General features: G+C 33.6%; 1 protein-coding gene across 18 annotated transcripts in view; it reads right to left on the bottom strand.

The window, feature by feature from the left end:
- PTPRD (protein tyrosine phosphatase receptor type D) overlaps positions 1-27,747 on the bottom strand; it is a 2,844,105-nt gene that overhangs the window by 207,562 nt on the left and 2,608,796 nt on the right. For 15 of the 18 annotated variants that reach the window (XM_051987498.1, XM_051987402.1, XM_051987374.1 and 12 more), the window contains 2 exons: positions 2,239-2,427; positions 218-235 (listed from right to left, as the gene is read on the bottom strand). In XM_051987498.1, coding sequence (XP_051843458.1) covers positions 218-235; positions 2,239-2,427 — 207 coding nt within the window. The remainder of the gene's footprint in view (positions 1-217; positions 236-2,238; positions 2,428-27,747) is intronic. The other 3 variants (XM_051987435.1, XM_051987478.1, XM_051987488.1) reach the window with 1 other exon arrangement.

Here is a 27,747-nt window from a genome sequence, read left to right as displayed (position 1 = left end):
TTTTTTTTTCAAATGAACAAAACAAAAGAGAAAGGAAAAAAGAAAATTAAAGGTCACAAGATGAGAGTCACTGATCATAACCAAACAGGACAAAGAAAAAAAATAAAGATGATTGACATTTTTGCATGTTTTCTTTAAACAGGACAAAGATGAGAAGGATGAAAGGACAGAAAGAATGAGTAAGATCATTCTGTGAACGTTAGTTCAGCACTCTTACCTCTTATTGGTGTACCACCTGGGTGGATAATATGAATGCAAATAAGATTAGAAAGAAGAAGCATTAGTACGAGAAGAAGGAGGCTAGGGCTTTGGAAGAAGAATCAAATTAGATTTACAGAATTAAATAAGGTCTTAAAAAGAAACTTGAATTACTATACTGGTAAAACAGGAATATATTAGATATTATTAGATTATAAAAGTAAGTTGCATTGTACCACAAAAAGGCAAAAGGCCCAATAGGCAGCATAGCCTGTCTCAAGATTAGCAACTGAATTCTTAGATCTTAGGCTATATCTACATAGGGTTAGAAATATATTGCATAAGCCTCATATTCATTTAAAAAGACTTTACAATAATAATTTTCAGAAAAAATACTGGATAATCTATTTAAGTGTATATATATAAATATATATATAGCTAGGCATATATATATATATACTATATAGGATATACTGAAAGCTAACTGAAAACAAACACTGCATTTGGGGTTATATAATGCAATTTCTGCATTACATTTATGTGATACTTGTGTATTGCTTCTGCTAGACAAGTGTTTTGACTACAACATTGTTGTGGAGGTGTGCGTGTGTGCGCCACTAGAAATCTGGTGACTACACTGACTGTTAGTAAAATGCATGCCATGCATTTTAATAATAATAATAATAATAATATTATAATAATATTCTGAATATGGAAATTAGTGGGGGGGTGAAGTGCGCTTCAGAACTAAGCACTTACCAATAGATTCTGGAGATTTAAATACGGAGAGAAGAAAGACAGCATAAAAATATTATTATATTCCTTATAATTTGGCACATAAGTTTTCAGAGTTAAAGCTTTATATACTAAATAATCTATGTTACATGTGAATAATTAATTCTTAATTTACATTAACAGGTCAATCTATACAATTCTGCTGACAACAAGCAAAGAGGCAGTTAACAAGACGGTTTAACATCACAGGACAGGTCAAAAGCTGAGAATTCTGGGAAAACAGGCAGTTAAAAACTATGCTACACCAATATTATTATTACTAATGCCAAGGTAACAGCTTATGATAAGTCCCCGTGATATTATCTGGGAATAGGTTTTAACACTTAAGAAATTTAGAATTATCTTTTTTCCCCCTCTAATCTAAAGAGAACAAAAGAATAAAACTAAGGACTAGGGAGGAAAGGAAGAGGAAGGAAGGAAAGGGCAACAGGCAGAGAGAGAGAGAGAGAGAGAGAGAGAGAGAGAGAGAGAGAGAGAGAGAGAGAAGAGAGAGAGAAAGAGCGAGCAGCAAAAAGCTGGAATCTACACCAAAGCAGGCTTCTGTAGATCCAGACACTGAAGGATTCAAAAAGCTTTTGCGTGGGCGCACACTACTGTGGCTAATATGTTAGAAAATTCTTTTTCAGAAGGGGAAAAGACCCCTTGCTTTCATGAATTTTAACAGAACTTTAAAAAATATATCTGGTTACACGTGGGGAGAAAAAAAATCTGTGTTTATGTATTAGTGAGAAGAAAGATGTGTCCATACTTGCTAAGCTTTGAAGGGTTCAAATATGGAAAAGACAGCACAAACCACACTTTTTATTAAATTGTTTTTAGAATCTAATAAGAAAGTTTGGGATTGTAATGAAAATAACCATTGGTACTCCTTGCAAGTTCTGAATGAAGTCCAATGTTGAAATAAATTTGTCAACAGAAAAAAAAGAAAGAAAGAAAGAATAAAGAAAGAAGAGAAAATGGATTCACCAAATACTGCCAAAGAGCAGTTAAAAAAAAAAAAACTTATTAAAAAATACAGTCACAGCAGTGAGCAATGTGGAGTAAACAGAAGCTGCAAAACAGACAGAGAGAAAAAGAGACAGACTCTGAAACAGGCTATGACAACATCACAGAAATGGACAACACATTAAATAACAGAGAAGAAAAGAGGAAGAAAAATCATTACCTAAAATTAAATTAAAATAAAATAATAGTGAAAGGGGGGAAAATCTCTAGGCGTTAGTTGAAACAGTAACGAGACCCTACCTGATCGTAACTGTTTGATGCGTCCGTTGTTGTTACTTGTGTCCACAGGTAAGAAATCTTTGAACCAAGTGATTTCTGGATCTGGGTTACCACTGGCTGCACAGAGCATGGTGGCAGTGCGAGTACGCTCAACCACCTTTAACTGTGGGCCCATGTCTATGGTAGGGAAGCCCCGGGGAATCTGATCCTCTGGAACACATACAAAAAAAAGACAGTTATACATTAAACAAATACAGTTCAACAAGCCTTAGTTTTAGAGATGTACTGATCTGCATTCACTGAATTTCCTATCCTAATCACTAAGTATATAAAGATTTCACCTTCCTCAGATTGCTGAAGCTTAGACTCTGGGCATTAAGATGAATGAGAGATGGCAGAATGCACTGTTCCTTTCACGGGGATTGAAGAACTTTGGCTAAAGATTCCACTTGAAACTCAATAGGTAACAGAAACAAATAATGAAGAGGAAAAGAGTCAGCAGTAAGCAATGAAGACTGAGTACCTAGATCTATTTGGAGGCTGAGTATCACTGTAGCACCAGAGATATGAGTTGTCTTTTTACATACAAATAACTTAAAACATGCTCCTACATATTCCTAAGTAAATATTTCCTATGTATGTATATTTTTTACTAAGTTGCTTTTAGTACTTAACCTGAAAGCTTTTTATTTTCATGGAAATAACCAACAGTACTCCTGATGTTCCCATCAGCCATGTTTTCTATGTATATCCATTCTTTCAATTCATGTTGGTTATATCTGTTGAAAGAGTATGACATGCATTTTGGGGGATAGTGGGTAGGAGGGTGGTAGTTTATTTTTTTTTTTATTTGGTGAGATAATTCAATGCCTTTACTTTGAATGAATAGTATTCTCTGGTTGACTTGTGAAAATAAACATATATAACAATGAATATGCAAATAATACAAACAATAAATTATTGGGGAGGGCTAATGACCAATAGATTCAACAGGATGAAGACAGAATACACTGAATCTAGGGAAACTTCTCTGAGGTACTTTTTGTGCACACGGTGGTTACCTCAGGAACAACATAAAATATGAAATATATTGAGATGGGGCAAATAAAAGATCTAATCAAAGTTTGTTGAAAATTTGATGAGGGAAATGCCAGTCTTATATGTTTTGGAAATCAGGAAAGGCTTCATATGGAAGGATTATCTGACCTGGGATTTCAAGGGGATTAAAGAGATTGGGAAGGAATATATTCTGGATTTGGGGATTGTAGATGCAGTAAGGTAGGAGGCAACAGGATAAACAACTAGATGATGCAGTTTGGACAAAACATGAGTATGTCAACATGTGGCTATGTGAAATAAAGCAGGAAAAGGTAAGGGAGCCTTAAATGCTAATATAAAGAATTTATATTTTATCTTATGGGCAAGAGAGGCAATTAATGAAGGTTTGATGCTACTGCTGTAAGTAGAAAAGTGACATGGTAGGATGAGTGTGTTAGAAGGATATTTTTATTAGCTGCATACTAGATGGAGTAGAACAGAAATGTCAAATTCTGGCCCAGTGGAGCCTGGAACCAGATTAAAATGTAATTGGAAACTGTTTAATAAATAAAATACAACATAGATAATGTTGATTTTCTCTGTCAATATGTGGATGCATGAATTTTTTATTTAAGTTTGATACTATTGATCTAGAACATTAAGAGATTCGAGAAAATAATTAGTAACTTCTTGAGATCATTTTTCTGTCTCTTAAGGTACCCTCATATTCTTAAAGATTAATGAATAAAAATCTCCAAAGTCTAGTTTCTTCACTCCCCCAAGCTATCTAAACAACAATATTTTTTTTAGTCCTTCTTTACCATTCTCCCATCAAAACATGATTTCAGATCTTGAGCAATTATAGTCAAACAGTGCCTAAGTGCATTCCTAAACCATGATAGTTGATTGGATCTAGTCAAGAATTTTTAAAATCATGGAAGAATTTAAATAGGTACACTAAAATGATGCAGATTTGAAATTTGGTCAAGACTCAGCACCTTTGTACCTCTGATAAGTTGTGTGAAACATTTCTGAATTCAAAAACATATCTCAATTTCCATTCAACCAATGGCAGCCATAGTAATTAGATAGATTTTCTTTTGCCACCAACTTTGTAGTACAGTAAGATTCCAATTACTGTGAATAGTGATTCTTTCAAAGTCTTTGCATTACATAAATTCCCACAGCATATTTTCATTGGGCTGAAACCAATGAGCATATTTTACCTAATTATACTTTCGAGTAGTACAAATTCAAATACATATAACTACTTTGGGACATTTATTTATTTGCACTAATCAAGACCAAGTAGAAAGATTTATGCAGAGGCATAAATTCTACATGGGAAATATCAGAATCATCTTGTGGAAATTATTTTGTTTTTGCTTTGTTTCTTGTAGGTGTTTTCCAGTATGTCTGAAAGAAACAGTACTCTTGTTACTAGAAGTCAAAAGACATGAACTACTCTCTGTCAGTTGCTAGTCATCTGGAATTAGATAAGTCACTCATATCTCTCTAAGTCTCAAGGCCTCCATTTATTAAATGAGGATGATTGCACAACTGTACAACAACTCATCGGATTGTTATAAAGACTTGCCTAATAAAATGTAAGGTGCTATATATACTTGAGCTTTTATCATTCTGAACACTTTAATACTTTTCATCAGAAGGGTATTCTTTATACCAGTGCAAGTCACAATCCTTCACTCTCATTCTGTGCTATTTGTCTCAGTATCTCCTTATAAGTCCAATGCAACTAAGGCCTTCATTATATTCATTTCCTTTATGTGGTGTTCTTTTCAAAAATATAATGGTTCTCTGGGAGCATGTTTCTTGGGGAACTTCTGGAGGCAATCTTTGTTTCAGTTCAAATCAATAATCACCTCAAATGCAGCCAGCTGTTAAAAGTTCAATCCTTTATTGCAGGGGGTCCTCAAACTACAGCCCCCGGGCCAGATGTGGCAGCTGAGGATGATTATCCTCCTCACCCAAGGCTATGAAGTTTCTTTATTTAAAGGCCCACAAAACAAAGTTTTTGTTTTTACTATAGTCTGGCCCTCCAACAGTCTGAGGGACAGTGAACTGGCCCCCTATTTAAAAAGTTTGAGAACCCCTGCTATTGTCTCTTTCAAAATAGCGTGGTTAGCTTTCTTAGAGGCCTTTCTGCTTAGTTCCAAGAGCTTTTTCAGCTTGTCCTTTGCCTCTGCCAACTTCAGCCTCTAGCTCTCTCTGACTCTTGGTTCTGAATCTCTCGACTGAATTCTGGCTCTCAATATCCTCAACTGACTCCTCCTCTGACTTCTGACTGAGGTTCTAAGAGCTTCTTATATATGATCTCTTAAAGGTGTGAACCCAAAGGTTGACTCCTCCTCTGAGAGAGTGGGATTATGGGAGGTGTAACTTGTGAATCTCTTGAACTTGTGAAGATATAATGTGTGAGCTAATGTGTGAACTCTCAAAGGTGTAAACTTAAGTACATAAGCATTTTTTCTATCAATTCCAGTGAGTTAACACTTTGTAAGGATTCTAACACCTTTAAACTTATTATATATATGTAATTCTATTTTTAGAAAAATTGTTATAAATTCTCTCCCTCTCTCCAGCCCTTTTTCTATTGATTGAGGAGGCAAGCAATATGATATCAATACTACATGTGAAATAATGCAAAACATATTTCCTCAATATCTCTATTGCAAATAAATAAATAAACAAGCAAACAAATAAATAGCTGTACTTCAGTTTCCACTCAGAATTCATCAGTTCCCTCTCAGGATGGATAGAATTTTTCATCAGGAGTCTTTTGAAATTTTCTTGGATTACTGTATTGATCAGAATAGCTAAATTTTTCATATTTTATCATTATTACAAAATTGTTGTTGCTGTGTGTAATAATCTCTTGGTTCTGCTCACTTCATTCTGCATCAATTTATATATAGGTTTTCTTAGAATTTTCTGAAACCATCTTGCTCAACATTTCTTATAGCACAATAATTGCATTACAATTATATACTACAACTTGTACAGCCACTTCTCAATAATGATCAGTCCCTTAATTTCCAATTCTTTGCCACCACAAAAAGCAAAAGAAAACTGCTGTTCTAATATTTTTGCACATAATGTCCTTTTCCTTTTTTCTTTTATCACTTTAGCATGCAGACCTACGTAACAGTAGTATTCAACATGGGGCCAGCTGGCACTGTAAAAGTGGCACCTGCCACATTCCTGAGTTTAGTCTGAATTAGATTAAAATTGAGTAACTGAAAAAATTTAACAAAATAAATAAAAATAACAATAGAACACAGAAAATATTAATGTCATTTTCCAATTCAATATGTGGCAACAGGGATCCTTATATTTAGTAACCACTTTTTGATTTTGTTTTGATGCCGTAATCTTGTTCTTCTACCCTTTCCCCTTTTACAGATGTGAAAACTAAAACTCAGAGTTGTTAAGTAACTTGGTCAATGTAACAAATATAATTAGTAACAAAAGAGGATTTGAATCCAATCTCCAATCTTAAATCTAGTGCTCTTCCTAATGCCCCATTCTGTTTCTTCAAGGACAAAAATTAGAAATTATTCTGGAATTACAAATATAATTAGAGATTTATCTTTCAAGGCACACAAGAATTAGTGGTGAGGGATACTTAAGAAAGTAGGCTATGTTAATAGTAGCAATCTATTCCATTTGAATTTCATCGGGCTGTTCTTTATGAGTTTAAAGGTTTTGTCAGTATTTTTACATCTATGTAGCAGTTTTAATATTGCTTGAAAAAAGATCAATAGCTGCTATTGCATGTAAGCTATAATATCAAGCATCTTGCCTGGCAGCTATTGACATGTACTGCTTCAAAGGATAAAAATAATTTACTTGGAGTAGTCCAATGTCAACTAAATTACCTTCTTCACCTAGAACTAAGGGGTATTTTCAAGGAGTCTTTGCAAAGCTTATAGATTTTGTTTGTTTCACTTGATTCCCCCCACACCTCCCACTGTTTAAAACCTGATTCAAATTCTCCTCCTCAAAAAAGTCTTTCCTGGCAATGTCCTTTTCTAGTTTTAGATTTTGCACATACCAATAAATCAAAAAATTGAGGATCAATTAAAAATCAAACAACAATAAGAAAATACTTATTAAATATATTTTCATGTGCCAAACACTGTGCTAAGCCTTGAAGAGATGATGAAAAGGGAAAAAAAAAAAAACACTGCCTTTTCTTTTTATCACATATATTAACCCTTCTCTCTTATCACTTATAAAATAGGCCTTATTAAAACTTCCTTTATGAATTTATTCTGCTTTCCTTTGGACTACAGTTATTTTTGTACTCTATTATGTTACAGTATAAATCCTAAGAGGACAACAACTTTATTTCAATTAAGCTATGTCTTTCCTTCAGTGCCTAGGACACCACTACAAACTGTAGTAAAAAAAAAAATAATAATAATAATGTTTGAAGACAGATTTAGAAATGAGTGATTCCTGTGTCATCTTTTCACCATTCTGACTTCTTCATACATGATAAGGAAGTGCCCAGGAGTAAAGGTTATTTTGTATTTTTGCTTATTTCATGGATCCCATAAAAATGTCATCACCTAGAATCCATTTTTTTTTTTTTTTGGCTGATGATTCCCTTCCATATTAAGCTAAGGCTTGGATAGCTGATCCTTCCCAAGAAGTCGTTGAAGTTCAGTGGGACCTACCACAACTTATACTATGGACATATTGAGGCATAAAATACCCCAACAATATTAGGGTCCCCACTATGGCTTAGATTGTCTCAGAAACTCTGTTATTAGTGACCAACAGATTGATATCTGACAGTCAGTATTGTTTGTGGCATTCCCAAGGCTGGGTAACCTTAGAAATAGTGCTACATCCTCCCTAGGAGCAACATCACATACTTTAAAAAGATCACCCTCACAACAAGAAAGATTGTTAAATCAAATGGAACTATTTTCAAAGAATTATTAAGTCTATACATTTATAGCAAAACAATACTTTAAAGTTGCTGAGATGTTGCTATGATTCTCAGTATCTCTTGTCTCCCTCAGGCTACTTAATAACTAGTAACATTAATGTATATAAATATTGCTCTAGTGGTAACTGTTTTTCTTCTGGATTTGCATTTCTCTTTAAGTGCCACAAAATCTGCCACCAATCAATAGCAAATGTCAAAGGTTTAGATTGTTGGGCCACTTGCTCTAGGCTCTTACCAAAGAAATTTGGATTTAATAACCATTTATAAGATGTGAAGTCTTTACCTTGGGAATCACTGACAATGTCTGACTTGTGACATGCAGAAAAACACTCTAATGCATTTGCATGACCTCTCCTTTCCTTCTAGGCTCATAAAGAACACTCCAGAGCCCCTTTTTCATATACACAAGTGCACAACAAAGATAATCTATCTTGCATACTAATAGAATAGAGTATGTAAAGAGCTTTCCTTTCTTATTTTTAATAAGGGTAATTAAATTCCATCCATCCCCCTTATGCACAGAACCTCTTTCAAAGCACCCTCTTCATTAAATTTTCATGAGAAACATCACAATGTAACAGATTCAAATAGTCAGAGCTGTTATACTTTGACAGTTGTGGCTTGTTTCCAATTTGGCTGTCAGGTATTTGGCAATAAAACCCAGTATTCTACATAAAACGGACTGGAGAAATAATGAAATTTCTAATTGGAATGCTTATCTCAGTGGGTATAGTTTATAAGATGTTAATTGCTTTTTCCCCCCTTTAAATTTATTAGTGATTTATACAAAAGTATCTTGACTATGTGATGATATCATGTTTGACAGATCCTCAACTGTCTGGGCTCTAGAGCCTGGGTACTCCAATCAATACACTGCTGTATGTTGACCACATAAAATGGGCGGGATAAGAGGGAAGACTGCCATCAAAAATTAACAAATTGTCAATAAGCTTGTAACTTTAAACTTCTACATGAAGTGAAAAGAAAAAAAAATTTATCCTATTCATTAATGTGCTCATTAAGCTTTAAACTGCATTACTTATCACTGTTCCATATTAATATTCAATCATGCTGAATTAGCTACTAATTCATCAACAATTTAAATCAGACTTGACCTTCACAAAGCCATTTGGTCTGTCATTTCAAGAGGCCATTAAAGGGCACATTACTTGTACTTGTGCTTAGTGAATCGGATAAGTAATACATATTTTGTTTGGAATGGCAGCTACAATAGACCTGGAATTAGAGCACATTCTTTGAATCTGTTCGGTGTCTTAATGGTATATCTAATATTCCATTCCAGATTCCATTAAAAAAAAAAAAAAGGCATGTCAGCACTTTTTTTTCCCTTAGTGCTGTAAAACTTTTGTTAATGTTTGGATCTGCATTGGAAACTGGTGAAAAGTAATGAGTAAGATGAAGAATGTGTATTTATAATGGGGAAAATGCCATGAGACATTTTGCAGGCTTTCATGGAGATTCAAATTAAACTAATATTTATTGAGTATCTATTATATGCAAAGCACTTAACTAACTGGTGAGGTAGGTACAAATTTAGTTAAGATACAGTCTCTTATCTCCCTTTAAGGACTTTTAGATTAGTAGGCTGTCGAGACACATAAACAGATAATTATAATATGTAATAAAGCATGAAAGTGTGCTAGCTGCAAACTAAAGTGATTTGTTAGATTTCAGGAAGGAAGAAGGTACTTCAAGAAGAAGCCAGCAGAGAAGGCTCCCTGTAACAGGTAACATTTGTCTTTAGTTTTGAAAATGGATAGTAATTCTGCAGCTAAAAAAAGGAGATAATGAAGCACAAGAAACAGTATGAAGGCAAGCAAAGAGACAGGATAGTACACTATGTGTTCTGGGGATATGGAACAGCCCATTTGACCAGAGCACAGAGAGATGAAGAGATTAGTGCAAAATGAGGATGGAAAGAGAAAATGCTTCAAAAGAACAAAGTGGTTCCTTTCTAATAATTTTCACAAAATGGACTTCATTGGATTGCTTTACAATGCTCTTTTATCAATAAGTTTAATACATTTTTGTTAAATAAATTAATGGATTGTTCTAGTTGACCCTGGTGCCATAATTTCTGCTGTTTTTCTGGATTAGTATCAGATCTGTTTGCAGAGAAAATATCCATAGCTTATCATTAGCCAAGCATTTCTCCACCAAAGAGCTGGCAAAAGCATGTGGAAAGTGATATAATGTATACTGGAGAAGTTGTAGAAAATAATGGAACTTTTATGGAATTTTTATGATTTCCATAAATATCAAACACAGTGGTTCCTCCCATTCCTGAGTCCATAGCAAATCCTCCAATAAGGTCTTTTACAAATAATAGGTCAAGAATTATGTTAAAGAGTGAGTAAATAGTTCACAAGCTTTAAGACTCAGCAAGGACACTCCTGGGCATACAATCCAAGGAAGGAGATAATAAAAACATAGGTCTGCTGAAACATTTATAGCATTCCTCTATGGAAATAGAGAGTTGAAAATAAATTGAGTACCTCTTACTACATTATTACATTATTACTCTTATTACATAAGAGTACCTCTTATTTTAAAAAACCTCTATGGTATATGAATGTAACAGATTTTTATTGAATTGTAAGAAATGATACATGCAATTCAGAGAAACATGGGAAGATTTGTATAAATTGATCCAAAGGAAAATAGATCAAAGAACAAAATATAAAATAATTATATAGCAGAAAGATTTGGACAAAAGAACATGACTTCTATATAGTTCAAAAACCTATAAAGATTGGGGGCAGCTAGGTGGTACAGTAGATAGAGCACCAGCCCTAAAGTCAGGAGAACCTGAGTTCAAATCTGGCCTCAGACACCCAACACTTCCTAGCTGTGTGACCCTGAGCAAGTCACTTAACTTCAATTGCCCGGGGGGGGGGGGGGAACCTATGAAGATCATTAAGAGCAAATAATGCTTTCCTCATGACAAAAAGAACATTGTACATCATATCAATATAAGGTAGTTTTCTGCCTAATTATTTTTCATCACACAAAAGGGTTCAAGTTGGAGGTGGAAAAGACTCTTACAAAGACAAAAGGCATAAATAAAATCTAGAAATTTGGGGGGAGGAAGAAAATAAGCCTTCAAAATTTAAAACAGGTTTAAATCTTAACTTTTATAAATTCCTTGAAGACAGATATCATCCATAGCTTTTTTCCCCCCTTTTCTAATTTCCCATGAGACTACAAGAATTACTTATTGGCCTTTTATATGAAGTCTTCTCCAACCACTTTGATCAATCCGGATCTCCCCCTTCTCTGAACTTTTTGGCTTCACTTATTGTCTGTAAATTAGCTAACTGCTCTCTAATCATTTTATGTGTCTGTCTTTGTCTCAGGCCAGATAAATGTTTATTAAAGTGAACCAAGTAATGAACTCTTGCCTAAATTCCATTCCATTCTATCTACCCTCTGGTCTAGAAATAGTTTTGTTTCCTATCTTTTTCTTCCTCTGATTTTACAAGACAATACTCTTGCCTGTGTTGCCAAATGTATTGCCTTGTTTTTTGGGTCTGGAATTTACTTTATCATTTAGCCATACAATATACCAACATGAGTCATTTTATAAGGTGTTATGTTGCCTTCATAAACTAGCTTTCAAGGTTTTATTTTTTATGTTTTGAGTTGAAACAAGCATTCTTGTGAAACTAAACACATAGAAATCATCAGTTACATTAAGGACAATAGGATACAGTGAGAAAAGCCATGGGTTTGAATCCCAACTTTGCTGGGAAAGCATAGGAAGGGATACCACCTTTGTCAGTTTCCTCGCCTGTAAAAAAAAGGGAAGGGGAGGGGATGGTGCTAAAGCCATTCCAGTTCTAAATCTAATGCTTTTTTAAAAAATTTTCCCCCTTGAGGCAATTGGGGTTAAGTGACTTGTTCAGAGTCACACAGCTAAGAAGTATTAAATGTCTGAGGCTGAATTTGAACTTGAGTCCTCCAACTTCAAGGCCAACACTCTATCCACTGCACCATCTAGCTGCCCCTCTTTTTATTACTGTAATTGAGAATGATTATTTATTACTCTAATTCACATAAGAAGTGGTCATAATACAATATTCTATTTTGTATTAGCTTTCCCTTTTTTCAGCAATTAATGGAATTCATGTAGCATAAAATAAGGGTTTCTGATGCCATTTTGCTCTTCTTATCTCAGTACGATATCTTTATCACATGGGTTAATGCCATCTGAAATAAATATACAAACTAGAATTCCAAAAAGTATGATAGAAGAAAAGCCAGGTGGATCCACTGAGCCAGGACAATACTTCCTTTTTCGAGTTTTCTATTGAATTCTTAATTTTTTCAGAGATCTTCCTGAAGTCATCTATTCCATAAGTTTCTCTTTATTCCCCTAACTGAAAGTGTTTTTTCCTTATCAAATTTGTCCTATAGATTTCATTTGTATATGTTTGGGGTTTTTTAACCTCATTTTACCTTATTTTATACTTGTACACATGTCAAAATCTTCCTATTTAAAAAGAAACTCCCTGAGGAGAAAATTTTGTTTTAAGATCAAACATTTAGAGATAGAAGGAATGTAAACAGGTATCAGTTAAATCCCTTAATTTTGAAGATGAAAGCTGGAGTCCAGAAAATATGACTGATTTGTCCATTATTCTAGTTTATAAGTAGCAGAAACAAGTTTGAAAAAAAAGTTCTCTACTCCAAATTCACTATAATGTATATGAACTATCAATCATATATAGAAGGCCAAGAAAGTTAATGAAATTTTAGATTATGTTATGAGGGGCATCTAGATTAAGGAAGAGATGGTTATACTGTTATACATTACCCTGCTTAGAGCATATCTACAGCAATGGATCCAATGACTGGTTCTACATTTTGAGAAGAACATAGGTAAACTAAAGAACATTTACTGGAAGCAAATGAGAGATATTTAACTTAATGTTGTATTATTAAATGAAAGAATTTGTTATAGTTAATTTGGAGAAAAGCAGTCTAGGAGACATGCTAGCTTTCTTCAAGTACTAAGTGTTTTTAGTATTGGACTTGCTATTATTAGATTTTTGGTCCTAAAAGGGAAGGGATCAGGAACAAGTAGTAAAAGTTTGAAAGAGGCAAATTCAGGCTTACTGTAAGGAAAATTTTCCTATCAATTTTGACAATCCTAAAATGGAATAGGCTACCATGAGAGATAGACTTTGCCTCAATGGATATTTGATTTAAAACACACACACACAAAATGAGCTCTTATAAAATATATTGCAAGGGAGATTCATGTTGAAGTACAGATTGAAGTAGATGATGTGCTCTTCCAATAATAAAATTCTATAATTCAGGATATAGTTTTGTAGCTCAGCACCTGAATTAATAATTATCTATTGAATTGAATGCAATTACCACTATCCTTCTTTTAGAATAACCATGTACTTGGTGGTCAAATTAACCAAAAAAATCAGGGTGACACATTGCTGAACCCAATACTGATCATATCCTACCAATCAGTGACTAGAGCAAAAGTATTCTGTCAGAACATAGACAGGTCTCCAGTAATTGGCAATTAAATTTTGAGGATGATAAATAAGTTTCATTTTTTCTGCAGAGAAATCAAGAAATATTTGTGGTGTGAGATTATTTTCTTAATATTTAATGTAAGCATGGTCAAAGGACATGGATAATTTTCAGATGATGAAATTAAAACCATTTATAGTTATATAGAAAAATGCTCTAAATCATTATTGATTAGAGAAATGCAAATTTAAACAACTCTGAGGCACCACCTCTCAGATTGGCTAAAATGACAGGAAAAGATAATGATAAATATTGGAGGGAATGTGGGAAAATTGGGGCACTAATACATTGTTGGTGGAGTTGTGAAATAATCCAACCAATCTGGAACAGCCTGAAAGTGCATATTCTTTAATCCAGCAGTGCCATTACTGCGTCCCAAGATAATAATAAAGGAGGGAAAAGGATACACATGTTCAAAATGTTTGTAGCAGCTCTTTTTGTAGTACCAAAGAATTGGAAAATGAGATACCCATCAAGTGGGAATGGTTGAACAAGCTGTGATACATGAAGGTAATGGAATATTATTGTTCTTATAGAAAATGAAACAACAAACTGATTATAGAAAAGCCTGGAGAGATTTATATGAACTGATGCAGAGTGAAACAAGCAGAACCAAGAATATATTAAACACAATAACAGCAGGAATATGTGATGATCAATTTATGAAACACTTGGTTCTTCTCAGTGATTCAGTGCTCCACAACAATCCCAATAGACTTTGGACAGAAAATGCCATCTGCATCCAGAAAAAGATCTAAGGAGACTAAACACATGTGTTCACTTGTTTTTTTTTGTTTGTTTGTTTGTTTTGGTTTTTTGTTGTCGTTGTTGTTGTTTTTCTTTTTGTTTTTTTATCTCTCCCATGTTTTTTTTCCCCTTTTGCTCTGATTTTTCTCTCCCAAAATAATTTATGAAGCAATGTGTATTAAAAATAAATAAATACCACAAACAATACTTAATGTAAGCAAGAGCTATGATAATTTTTTTTTTTTTATGGCTTAATTGACAAGACAGAGAGTGGGCAAATATCTTACATAAGAGTGAAGTTTATCTTCAATGAGAATTTAAGATATTTATGGATAATATATAGGAAAAACATGGTAGGTATTCCTATTTGCAAAATAATAGATCTTATATTTTTGATTCAAAAGATCTATATCATGATGAATACAACATCTGGGATTCAAATGACTCCATCCATCACAGTCAGTCTCAGAGTTGCAGTATTGATTAAAAGAAGATTTTTAAGGATGACATTATCCTATGAGTGAAAGAATACACCTGACCTTCAATAACGGGTAATATGAGGAAAATTCTGCTCTTTCAAATAGGATAGTCTAAATGTACAAAGAGTTTCTTTATGATAGAATATTATTCCTAAATGAGAGTTCTTCAAAGCTTACAAGACAAGCATATTTCTGTGAGTTCATAATTCAGGACCTAAAATGTCTCAAATAGTACAAATGAAAACTTAATTTATGCTTTAATATAATTTGTTCCCATTGTAAGATTATTGCTTTTAATTTTCAAAAGGCCAAAAAAAAAAAGTCTTCCTTAGATTATAGGTTTTTTTTGCACAAAAATGTTCAGATAAATGGAGGTATGCAAAATAATAATAGAGAGCTAACTTTGGTGTGAGTTGTAAGGAGAACCTAGCTTAATGTTTGAAACATATTGGCTATGTGATTGTAGGCAAATTATTTAATCTTCTCAGTGTTTCTAAACAACCCTCTTATGCCAATAAATTGTAGGCCCATGTATCAGTCTTTACTTGTTGAGGGAGCTCACATGAGGAAGCTGCCTATATTTGTAAAATTTCAAATATGGACTAAGTATAGTTACATATATCTAATTTCAGTTAAAATTCCACATGACCATGACAAACAATTAAAATGGTGAAAGATCTGCAAAGATTCCTACTTGTTTCCATATATCCGCACAATCCTTAAAAAACAAACAAATCCAACTTGTTTACAATGATAACATTCTCTATCTAAAAAAGGATGCTAACTGGAAGGGTACAGAAATACTTTGTTGAACCAAGTTTAAAAAGGCTGATGAATGTATAGATCTTGGTACAACATGACTCTTCAAGACAAATAATTTTATCACCTTACATTCACGTACGACAGTGACAGATCATGACAAATAGATCAGGAAAAAAAAATCATATTCTGTGTAGTGGCAGATTCTTAACAAAATTCAATCAATAATCTGATGGGTATCCAAAGATGGAAAGCCAAAGTTTATTTTCTAAATAAAACAATACTGAGGAACTTATGTTACACCTACACCATTATAAGTAAGTACAGATTAAAGATAACTTTCCATACTTCAATGCCAACATATCAATAGATTCATGACATCAAAGGAGTTGATATTGTCTACCATTGGAAATATCTCTTCCACTTCTTATCTTGTGAGATTCTTGTCCAAGTACTTCTGCAAACCCTCCATAGAGTATAGATCTTACTCAATAAAAGCATTTTTCAAATTTTTAAAAAATTGCATTTCAAAATTCAACTTAATATAAGATGATTCAGGCAGTGTTTAATAGGATTAATTAAAAAGGGGAAACACTAAGATTAGTCAAGAATTTTTTTTTTTTTTTTTTACCACAGTCTAGGTAAGTAGAGGTGAAGGTTTGAACTGATTGGAATAGATAATGGTCAGAGACAATAGATGTCATGGAATGAAACATGACAGTTGGTAATCATTTGGACAGTACCATGCTTCTGAGTCAACTACCTTTCAGAATAAAACTAACCCATCAGAAAACAAATTAGAAACATTTTCCTTTCAATATTACAGATACTAAAGACAAATGGCTGGAAATAAAGTTTATTATTTCAAAAACAGTGTAAATAAAGCTTTTATTTTCACTATTCCAGATGGCAGCAGGATATAATTTGCACTGTTTTGACATCATGACCATATTATTCATAATCATTCTTCCTACAACTGAATTGAATGAAGGACTGAAAACAGGAAAATAAAAAGAGGGGAAATAAAAGCTAAATCAACATTTTTCCAGCAAAGTTGGGCTTTTGGGCCATAATCAAAATGGTTATGCATATGAATGAAATCAGTAAAAAAAAAAAAAAAAAAAAAAGCTCACACAAACAAAGCAGTTTCTAATTATAAGTTAAAGGCTACTCAGAGTTGGAAATAAATGATCTAAAGTATGAGAAAACTGCCAGTTAATAAACATTATTCCCATTAGAATTTTTAAAAAAGGATCTGCAAAGAAAGTAATTATGATCAACAAAGAATGGATCCTGATTCCAGGATCCAATGTTCCCAGTTATTATATCCAGATGGAAAATGTTTCTGAGCATGACTATAATAAATCAGGAAGAGTAAAGGCTTCATTTTAGAGTAGGTCAAGGTATTCACTGAGTGTCACCATAGGCTACAAAGGTCTCCAAAGATTTCTCATAGATTCCAGTAAATTATGCAATGCAAGAATAAAAAATTGGACATGATAAGCTGATGAGAGACTTATTAGCAGCTGCTAAATATTCAACATACTAAGCAGTTACCCAAAAAAATTTTTGATGTGAAGTATACATTAAAAAATATTCTTAGCACATTGAAGAGGTGATAAGGTAGCTTCAATGCAAAATAAAACAAATTTGTTTAGTAGCATTATATGCAATTATCCTGCAAATTGCCAAGCAATGTCTATATAGCAGAACACAAAAGCACTTAGACTAAATTATCATTTGTATGAATGTTGTAGCTGAGATTTCACATTACATTAAATCAGTTAACATTCATAGTTATTTGCATTTGGCCTTAAATAAGTCTTCTGTTATAACAAATGTGCATACCCTGATACCCTGTATGGTCCAATTAGATAAATTCAGTGAAAAAAATTTTTTTCAATAGTATTTTATTTTCTAAATACAAATTTTCAACATTTTCAACATTTGTTTTTGTAAGACTATGTTCCAGATTTTTCTACCCCTTCCCAAGAAAGCAAGTAATTTGATATAGGTTACACATGTACAATTCTTTTAAACATATTTCAATATTTGTCAAACTGTGAAAGAAAAGATCAAACCAAAAAGGAAAAAAAAATGAGAAAACAAAGAAATAAATGAAAATACTACACTTCAATCCATATTCACTCTCCATAGTTTTCTCTCTGGATATGGATGGCATTTTCTATCCCAAGTCTATTGGAGCTTCTTTGAATCACTGAATTGTTGAGAGAGCCAGGAGCTTAGAATCTAATGAGGGAGATAACATACACACACACACACACACACACACACACACACACACATACACACACACACACACAAATATATACACACGAACATATATATACATACATACATGTATATAAATAATAGTTTGCATTTACAGAATGGGAAAAATTAAAAGAGTAAAGACTGGAATTAAAAGGGGTCAGAGAAGACTTCCTGTGGTATGTGGGAATATAATTGGGATTCACATCATTAATACATGTCTGAGGTCAAATGTGAATTCAAGTTTTCTGGACTCTAGGTCCAGTATTTTATCCACTTCATAACACAGCCTACTATTAACTTGTTTGTTTTTATAGAAGCCACCTAAATCATTTTGTGACCAATTTACCAAAGAACTCAAATACAACTGTCAGGTGATTGGGGTGTTAAAAAATTCAAGAAGAAATTTGAACTTATGATCTTTATCATTGTTGAGAGATTTTCCCCAGGTTCTCTCCTGAAATGAGGAATGGTTTAAAAAAAAAACACAAAATATTTCTTTGGAGATATTTTAAGGAACCTACACAATAGGCAGGCTGCTGGTGCATGATGAAGTTAGAATAAAAGTAGCCTATTTATGTGGAGAGACTTGTGGCAATAATTGAAGGAGTTGGTGCATGTAGAAAGATAAGCAGAAAAAATGTTTGCAGCAGCTTTTTTTTGTGGTAGCAAAAAATTGGAAAATGAGTAGATGCCCATCAACCGAGGAATGGCTGAATAAGTTATGGTATATGAAAGTAATGGAATATGTTGTTCTATAAAAAATGATTAACAAACTGATTTTAGAAAGGCCTGGAAAGATTTGCATGAACTAATGCTAAGGGAAGCAAGTAGAACCAGGAATATAGTATACACAGTAACAGCAAGATTGTGTGATAAAAGTATAAGAATTGGCTTTTCTCAGAGGTTCAATGATCCAAGACAATCCCAATAAACTTTGGATAGAAGATGCCATCTGCATTCAGAGAAAGAACTATGGAGAATGCAATACATGTCATATTAATTATTTTTCTTTTTCTTCTGTTTTTTCTTTCATGTTTTTTCTTTTGTTCTGATTCTCTTTCAACATGATTCATAAAGAAATGTATATTTTTTAAAATTAATATACATGTATATACAGGAAAAAAGAAAGAGTTGTAACTACTGCCTGCAGGGTGTTTGTAGCTGCTGGCCATCTTAGGCTGTAAGGGATAGTGCTGTTGAATCTATCCAGAAGTTACATCTGTGGTGAAGTTAGCAATCAAGATAGCTGAGGTTAGATTTAATCTATTACTACCTATCTGGATTGTAACAATATGTTTAACACACACACACACACACACACACACACACACACACACGCAAAGTAAAAATCCATGCCTACAGCACTATTATTCATTTCTCATGTAATCTTCCCCATCATGCTTATCAATACATATTCTATGGGACTGTTTTTCCTTTTTATCTTTGTGTTCCCTGCACCCAGAAGAGTGTCTTGTACAATAGTAGGTGATTAAACTTTTTTGCTAGACCTTGACCAGAAACTTAGTAAGATTAGGGATTCTGTTCTAGCAAAATTTTCTACAATTGAATTGCTACAATTCTGTGAGATAAATGCTATTATCCTCATTTTACAGAAGAGCAAACTGAGGCAGATGTTTGCCCAGGATAATACAAGTCTTCTTGACTCCAGATTCAGTGCTCTAGCCACTACAACACCTAGTTGTCATCTCTCATTTTACCTCCCATTTCTTTCACTGTGCCCTCTTTAATTTTCATTAAACCTCCCTCCATCTTGGACTTTCTAGCTTTTCTATCTATAGTCTTTTTTCCCATCACCATCTGTTGATGGGTAGGGTTCTGGGCTTGAAGTTAGAAAGACAGAGTTCAAATGAACACTTAATCAGCACAGTAGCACTTTAATGGGAGTGGAAATACTCATTATTCCCCATCCCTCTTCTGGACTATCCTTTTGCCACCAGCATTCAGCATCTTTACCTCTTTTTAAATACAAAGTTATCAGTCTATTTAATGAGATTATGGCTCTTCCTCTTCCTCTCCACCCCAACTCTACCCCTTTACTAGGGAAATCCACTTCCCATGTTGATAGTCCTTCAAACTCTGGGGCCTCTGAATTCTTAATCTCCATGAATCTCTTAATTTATTCCTTCCTACAGCTTTAACCACATAAAGGGATGGTCACATAGTGGATCTCACCAATACTCATAGTAAGTGATCCATTTCCTTAATTAAAAATATTGATATTGCTCTGACCACAAATTCCAATTACTTTAATTCTCCCTAAAACTCAATCCTTTTAAACTCATTCTTCTTTCTCATGAAGATTAACAATCCTTTTATCATTCAGTTCATGGAGGGTAAACATTGGAAACCTGCTCCCATATCCTCCACCAGTTAAGGGGATGTGCTCAGGGCATTTACACAACATGTCCCACCCTGCAATTAGCATTTATGTAGCACCTTCTATACTCTTAAGTTTTGTGCTAAGGGAAATATTTCATTTGATCCTTACAACAATCTTGGGAAGTTGGTGCTATTATTGTCCTTTTTTTTTTTTTTTAATTTATGGAAAAAGAGGTTAAATGACTTGCCCTAAGTCATCAATAAGTATTTTAAGTCTGGATTTGAATTCTGGTCTTTCTGACTCCAAGTCCTGTACCCAACCCATTTATCTGTCTCCCAGAAACAAATCATTCTGCAAGATAAAAATCAACTCTGAAACTCACACTTCCTCAATACCTGGTACCTGGGGTACCTCCCTATAGTTGGAGTACATTCCAACTATAAGAGGCGCTCTAAGGACATTCACTTCATAATTTTCCAGCCACTGTTCTCTAGGACTTGACCCCACAAGATAATATCAATGCTAAAACTCACATCTTTACATATCATTTCCTGAGACTTCGTTTTTTTCCAACTTCTTTTTATGTGCTATCTTTCTCCTTTAGATTGAAAACTTCTTGAGGACAGGGACTGCCTCCCTTTGTATCCTCAGAGTTTAGAATACATAATAGACACTTAATAAATATGCTTCGGCTCTTGATTCTCTCACTCCACAATTTCCTCAAGCAGGGATTGCCTGCTTCCCCTCTTTCTGCCTCTCTTTTTCTCTTTTCTTTAGCCCTCTGCCAAAGATCTCTCCTGTTACTTGAACAAGAAAAAAAAATGGCAATTTGACCAAAGCCCTCTTTCCCCCTTTTTCTTCATTTCAAAAATCTTTGACATCATCTCTCACTCTTTCTTCCTTTCCCCCAGGATCCAGAAATGAGGTGGCTTTTTGCTAAGGCCATCCCTTTCTATATGTGCTACTGTTCAGTCATTTTCTGTCATGTCTGAGTCTTCCTGACCTCATTTGCAATTTCTTGACAAAGAAACTAGAGTTGTTTGTCATTTCCTTTTCCAGCCCATTTTATAAATGAGAAAATTGAGGGAAACAAGGTTAAGTGGACTGGTCAGAATCACATAATCAGTAAGTCTCTGAGACTAGATTTGAACTCAAGAAGATGAGTCTTCTGACTCCATGGCTGGCTCTCTAACCATTGGGTCACATAGCTCCCCTTTCTTCATGTAGCTTACTTGATCTCCACTGTACTTCTACAGAATGCAACCAAAATCAATCTTCTCTCTCTTAAAATTTCAGTCTCTCCCTATCTACTAATTTCTTTACTATTGTCTTTAATATAGATAAGAGTGTTCCCCATTTAAAAAAAAAATCTTTCATAAGATCTTATTTACTTTGCAAACTATCATCCCATATGTCTCCTTTCTCAGCCAAACCTTTAAGACAACTTGGCTTCACTCAATGCCTTCAATTCCTTCTCTCACATGTACTTCTAGGTCCTTAGGGATCTAGCTTCTGACTCTGTTACCGAACTGAAACTGTTCTTTTCAAAATTACCAGTGATTTCTTAGCTATATAGTGTATTATGTGTTACAATTTTAAGTTATAAAAGTCTAAAATTGCAATACTAAGACTGTTTTAGAGGCAACTGGAGTTGTGACTTGCTAAAAATCATATAGTAAATGTCTAAGGTCATATTTGAACCCAGGTCCTCTCAACTCTAGGATTAATGCTTTAGTCACTGAGCCACCTACTTGTCTCTACCCTAAGACATTTGAGAAATATGGTTCTATACAGTCCTCTAAGTTTCAATCCTATATCACCAATTACCAATTGTATATTTCAAATGGGATATACTTGAAGCATTTCAAATTCTACATATCAAAAATGACCTATTTATCTTTTTCCCCAAAGCCATGCCTCTGTAAAATGTTCTATCAAAAATACCATATTTATTCTCATCTCCAAAATCTCCCAGATCCATAATGTTGGCGTGATCCTCAGCTTTTCATTCTCAGTCATTCCATATATCCAATTGGTTGCCAAATTTTGCCATTTCTACTCCAAAAATATCTCTTGCATCTGACCCTTTCTGTATTCACACAGCTAACCCCTTTAATTCAGGCTTTCATCACATTTTATATAAATTATTGCAAAGGCTTCCAAATTGGTCTTCCTCCATTAAGTCTCTCTTTGAATCAATCAATCCATCTACCACAATGCTGATAAAGTGATTTTCCTCAAGTGGACATACCATTTCCTCATTCAAAATATTAAGTCCAATGGCTTCCTAATACCTTTCTATTACCTACTTATTACAGAATCAATTATAAATTCTTCTGTTTAGTTTTTAAATATTACCTCACTTCAGCCTATCTTTTCATCTTATATTTTCCCCTTCTTTCACTAGCAATATAGTCATACTCTTTCTCTGTTTCTCATACACAAATATTGCTTGTCTATTCCTTTGCACTGATCAGTCCCCAGAACTAGAATGCAATACTTCATTTCCACCTTGTATTCTTCCTTCCCTTCATGGTACAGACTAAGTAAAACCTTCGGTGTTACACCTGAACCCCTCAATTACTGGTGTCTTCCATCTTAAAATATCTTGTATTTGTTCTCTTTATTGAATCAATAGATACTTATTTTTTGTATATTATTCTTGCGTCCCCAGTTAGAATATAAGTTGCTCTTTAGGAATAAAGACTGTTTCATTCATTTTATTTGTATGTCTTTTACATAGCACATTGCTTTGAATCTGAAAGAGGCACAGTAAATATTTGTTTGTTGGCTACATTAATGACCCTGTGCTCAGTACAATTAGACTGAAACAAATTAATTCACTGCCCTCAACATTATATTACTCATTTAACATTCCATACAGACATGGATAAGCTGGAATAATAATAGTAATGCTAGTACAAAACTTTCATAAATTATGGTTTTCCAAGAATTTTCTTCCCAGCAAATCAACAGGAGAGGTCCAGGTAAGAATTAATTCTAATTTACAAATGAGGATTTTGGGAGGTTAAGAACTTTAGGGTCAAAGAGAGCACTTAAATCCAGTTTTCTTTCCTTGAAGTCTGTTTTTATTTTTTAAATATTATTACTTTGTTTTTCCTCAAATAAAAGGTACACAAACAATAAACTGACAGTTAATTTAACAGTAAGATTGAAATTCATGAATAGATATTGTAGATATGTAAATATTTATTCTTGGAACAGAATGTCATGTTTCTATTCTCTGCCCTTAAAGACAGAGAAAGAAGGAAAGAATTTTCCCATACCACTATTTCATTCAGTCTTGGTGTAAGAGGATGGGGGATGGTGGCAAAAAAAATTGTAGAAGATTTTTTGTTCTTAGATAATAAAATAATGCCAAATTGACTGAAGACACAGAATACCACCACTGAGCCAACAGACCATTCTTTAGTGGTCCTAAAGACCACTCCTCCAAAAATGTGCCAAAGAAGATGAATTTCTGGAGTCCTCAATTCTCTCCATAGCTTCTGGAGCAAGCTTTTGGTAAATGGAAGCTCCAGTTATTTTCAAGTAATTTGTGAAGATGAGATCCACTGAGGCTTCTAACAACTCTACACCTGATTCTATGGCTCCAAAGAAGAGCATGACTCTTCTGATTAATCTCTTGGAACTGATTTTCCATTTTTGCTCAGTTGAAAATACTGCTTTTCTTTCTACAATTTAAGTATGAATGCTTAAAACATTAATTGTAAAGACAAGTTGTTTTGGAGATGACTTTTCACAGAAATTCTGATAGAGAACTGTTAAAGATAAATTATTAGAATCACAAACTTAGAACAGGACAGTACTTCTGAGGCAATCTAATCAACCTTCTCACTTGTGAGGTGGGGAAACCAGGTAGGATAAGTTATGGATTATGTTGGGAGAAAAAAAAATCAGAGCAAAAGGGAAAAACCATGGGAGAGATTAAAAAAAAAAACACAGAAAAAAAAAGTGAACATAGTATATGTTAATTTACATTGAGTCTCCTTAGTTTTTTTCTGGATGCAGATGGCCTTTTCTGTCCAAAGTCTATTGGGATTGCTTTGGATCACTGAACCACTGAGATGAACCAAGCCTTTCATCATTGATCATCACACATTTTTGCTATTGCTGTATACAACATATTCCTAGTTGTATGCTAGTTTTCACTCAGCATCAGTTAATGTAAATCTTTCCAGGCCTTTCTAAAATCAGTCTTGTTCATCATTTTTTATAGAACAATAATATTCCATTACCTTTATAAACCACAATTTGTTCAGCCATTCCCCAAGATGATGGGCATCTGTTCATTTTTCAATTCTTTATTATTACAAACATTTTTACACATGTGGGTTATTTTCCCTCTTTTATGACTTCCTTGGGATACAGATAATAACAATAATGGTACTACTAGGTCAAAATGTATGTCCAGTTTTATAGCCCTTTGGGACATAGTTCCAAATTGCTCTCCAGAATGGCTGGATTGTTTCACAATTCCACCAATAATGCATTAGTGACCCAGTTTTCCTACCTCTCCTCCAACATTTATAATGATTTCTTCCTGTCATCTTAGCCAATCTGAGAAGTGTGAGGTGGTACATCAGAATTGTCAGAGGTGTTTAAATTTGTATTTCTCATGTTCATATCCTTTGCTCATTTATCAAATGGGGAATGATTTATATTCTTATAAATTTGACAGAGTTCTTTATATAGTTAAGAAGTGAGACCTTTTTCAGAAATACTGGCTTTCAAGATTTTTTCCCAACTTTTTACTTCCCTTTTAATCTTGTTTCTGTTGGCTATTTTTGTGCAAAATCTTTTTAATTTAATGTAATCAAAAGTGTCTACTTTGCCTTTCATAATATTCTTTAGTTCTTCTTTGGTCACAAATCCTTCCTTCTCCAAAGATCTGATAGGTATATTATCCATTGCTCTCCTAATTTGTTTATGGTACCATTCTTTATGCCCAAATCATGGATCCATTTTGATGTTATTTTGGTATGGGGTGTGTAGGTCTGTGCCGAGTTTCTGACATATTATTTTCCAGTTTTCCCAGCAATTTTTGTCAAATAGTGAGTTTTTATTTCAGAAGCTGGAGTTTGGGGATTTATCAAATACTAGATTGCTATAGGTCTTGATTATTGTGTTATGTGTATCTAATCTATTCTACTGATCCATTACTCTATTTCTTAGCCAGAACCAAGTGGTTTTGATGACAACTGCTTTATAATATAGTTTTAGATTTGGCACTGCTAAGCCACCATCCTTTGTATTTCTTTTTTCATTAATTGCCTTGATATTCTTGATATTTTGTTCTTCCAGGTAAACTTTATTATTTTTCCTAATTCCACAAAATAAATTTTTGGCAATTTAATTGGTTTGGCATTGAATAAGTAGAAGGATTTAGGTGGAATTGTCATTTTTATTATATTATATACCCATGACCAATAGATATTTTTTAATTGTTTAGATCTAATTTTATTTTTATGAGAAGTGCCCCAAATATTTAATTTTGTTTATAATAATTTTAAGTGGAATTTGTCTTTTTATCTCTTGCTGATGGACTCTGTCAGTAATACACAGCAAATCTGATGATTTGTGGTCATTATCATTTAGAACTTGTTTCGATATAGGATTATGATACCCTTTGGGTGGGAGATAGCTAGGTTTGTGTATTTATTTATTTTGGCTATTGACAGGTTCTGAAGGCATAAGAAATAAATATGAGGGGGAAAATGGAAAATATTTAAGAAATATATTTATCATCCATACATGTATACACATGTAACACATACATGAATATATAATGTATATTTAAGTGACTATACATATATTACATGTGTATAGGTATATGCATATGTAGCTAGGTGGAACAGAGCATTGAATGTATAGAACAGCACAAAATTCTGGAGTCAGGAAAATTCACGTTCCCCACCAAATCTGTCCTCAGGCACATACTAGCTATACTAGGTAAGTCATTTACTATGTTTGTGTCAGTTTTTCATCAATAAAATGAACTGAAGAAGGAAGTGGAAGATCTTCTAGTCTCTTTGCTAAGAAAAGCACCAAAGGGGTCACAAAGAATAGGACATGACTAAAAAAATGATGTATATATGCAGAAACATGTATACACTAATATGTGCATATATGTATACATATATTTGGCTAAGGATTTTTATCTTTTAATTATAGTATTAAAAACTGCCTTTTAGCCTTTCAAACTTAAAATTATAGATTAAGTGCAAGAAGGAATCTTAGAAGTCATCTAGTCCCTACCCCAATTTAAAAATAGGAAAATGAAGCCAGCAGATGTGTTGAGACTGCCTAGTCATATAGCAAGATTTAAGCCTGTCTTCTGACTCCTGAGACAGTGTTCTTTCTATTGAATGATGCCATCACAGCTGAATAAAAAACAAACAACACTCTCGTATTAGACTATCAAATTTCATATATGAAGAGTTCTCCATAAAGAATAAAAGATACATGATCACAAAAATATGTATTTTTAAATTTGAGATGTGTGATTTAAGAATGGATTTTGCAAATGGAGGAAATACAGTTTCCTAAGTATAAATAATTTTCTTTAGGACTACAGAGTCCTGAATCCATCCCCATAGTGTTTTAGAAGAGGATTATGTTAATATGTGGTTGTCAGGTTGTGGAGCACTTTAAAGCCTTTGGAATTACATGCTGCCAGTTTATGAAACTACTTAAAGAAATCCACAATCCTCCCTTCAACTCTTTTTTTTGGGGGGTGGCTACCATCTTTCATTCAAAAAGAACACTAAAAAGGAAATTCAAAACTTCAGAGAAGGAAGTGAGAGAATGTAAAACATTAGGACTTTTAAAAATATATAACATAACCACAGTAATTTGAAAATCAAATTTCTCACATCAACTTTCTGTACTAGAAGTAAATGATAAAAATATATAGTGATGTACATAACTATCAATCTATTCCTGTGCTTCTATATTTTCAAGTGACTAAAATGTTACAAACTCTGGGAATATCTTGTACCTCTAGAAGTCTTCTGACCTCACTCAAAGCTTTAATAATTCTCACCTGATACACAATTCTAATAAGCATAGTTAAAAGCTCACAGCAAATGAGAAGCCTCCAAATGAAGCAGTCAAGTATTCTAGTGGGAGACTAAAGAAGATAAATGACAATCTAACAACAAAGGGAAGAGAAAGATACTAAAAAGCAAACACAAATAATCAGGGCAAGTCATCTGGCCCTCTTGGGAAAGGGGTAAGTCATCCTATATAACCAGAGAGCACCAGAAGAATATTGCTTAATTAGAGCTTAACATTAAAAAAAAAAAATCATA

This window comes from Antechinus flavipes, chromosome 1 (assembly GCF_016432865.1).
Source record: "Antechinus flavipes isolate AdamAnt ecotype Samford, QLD, Australia chromosome 1, AdamAnt_v2, whole genome shotgun sequence".
Classification (NCBI taxonomy): domain Eukaryota; kingdom Metazoa; phylum Chordata; class Mammalia; order Dasyuromorphia; family Dasyuridae; genus Antechinus; species Antechinus flavipes.
Note: the sequence above shows the minus strand (reverse complement) of the source record. Positions and strands in the feature narration are given on the sequence as shown.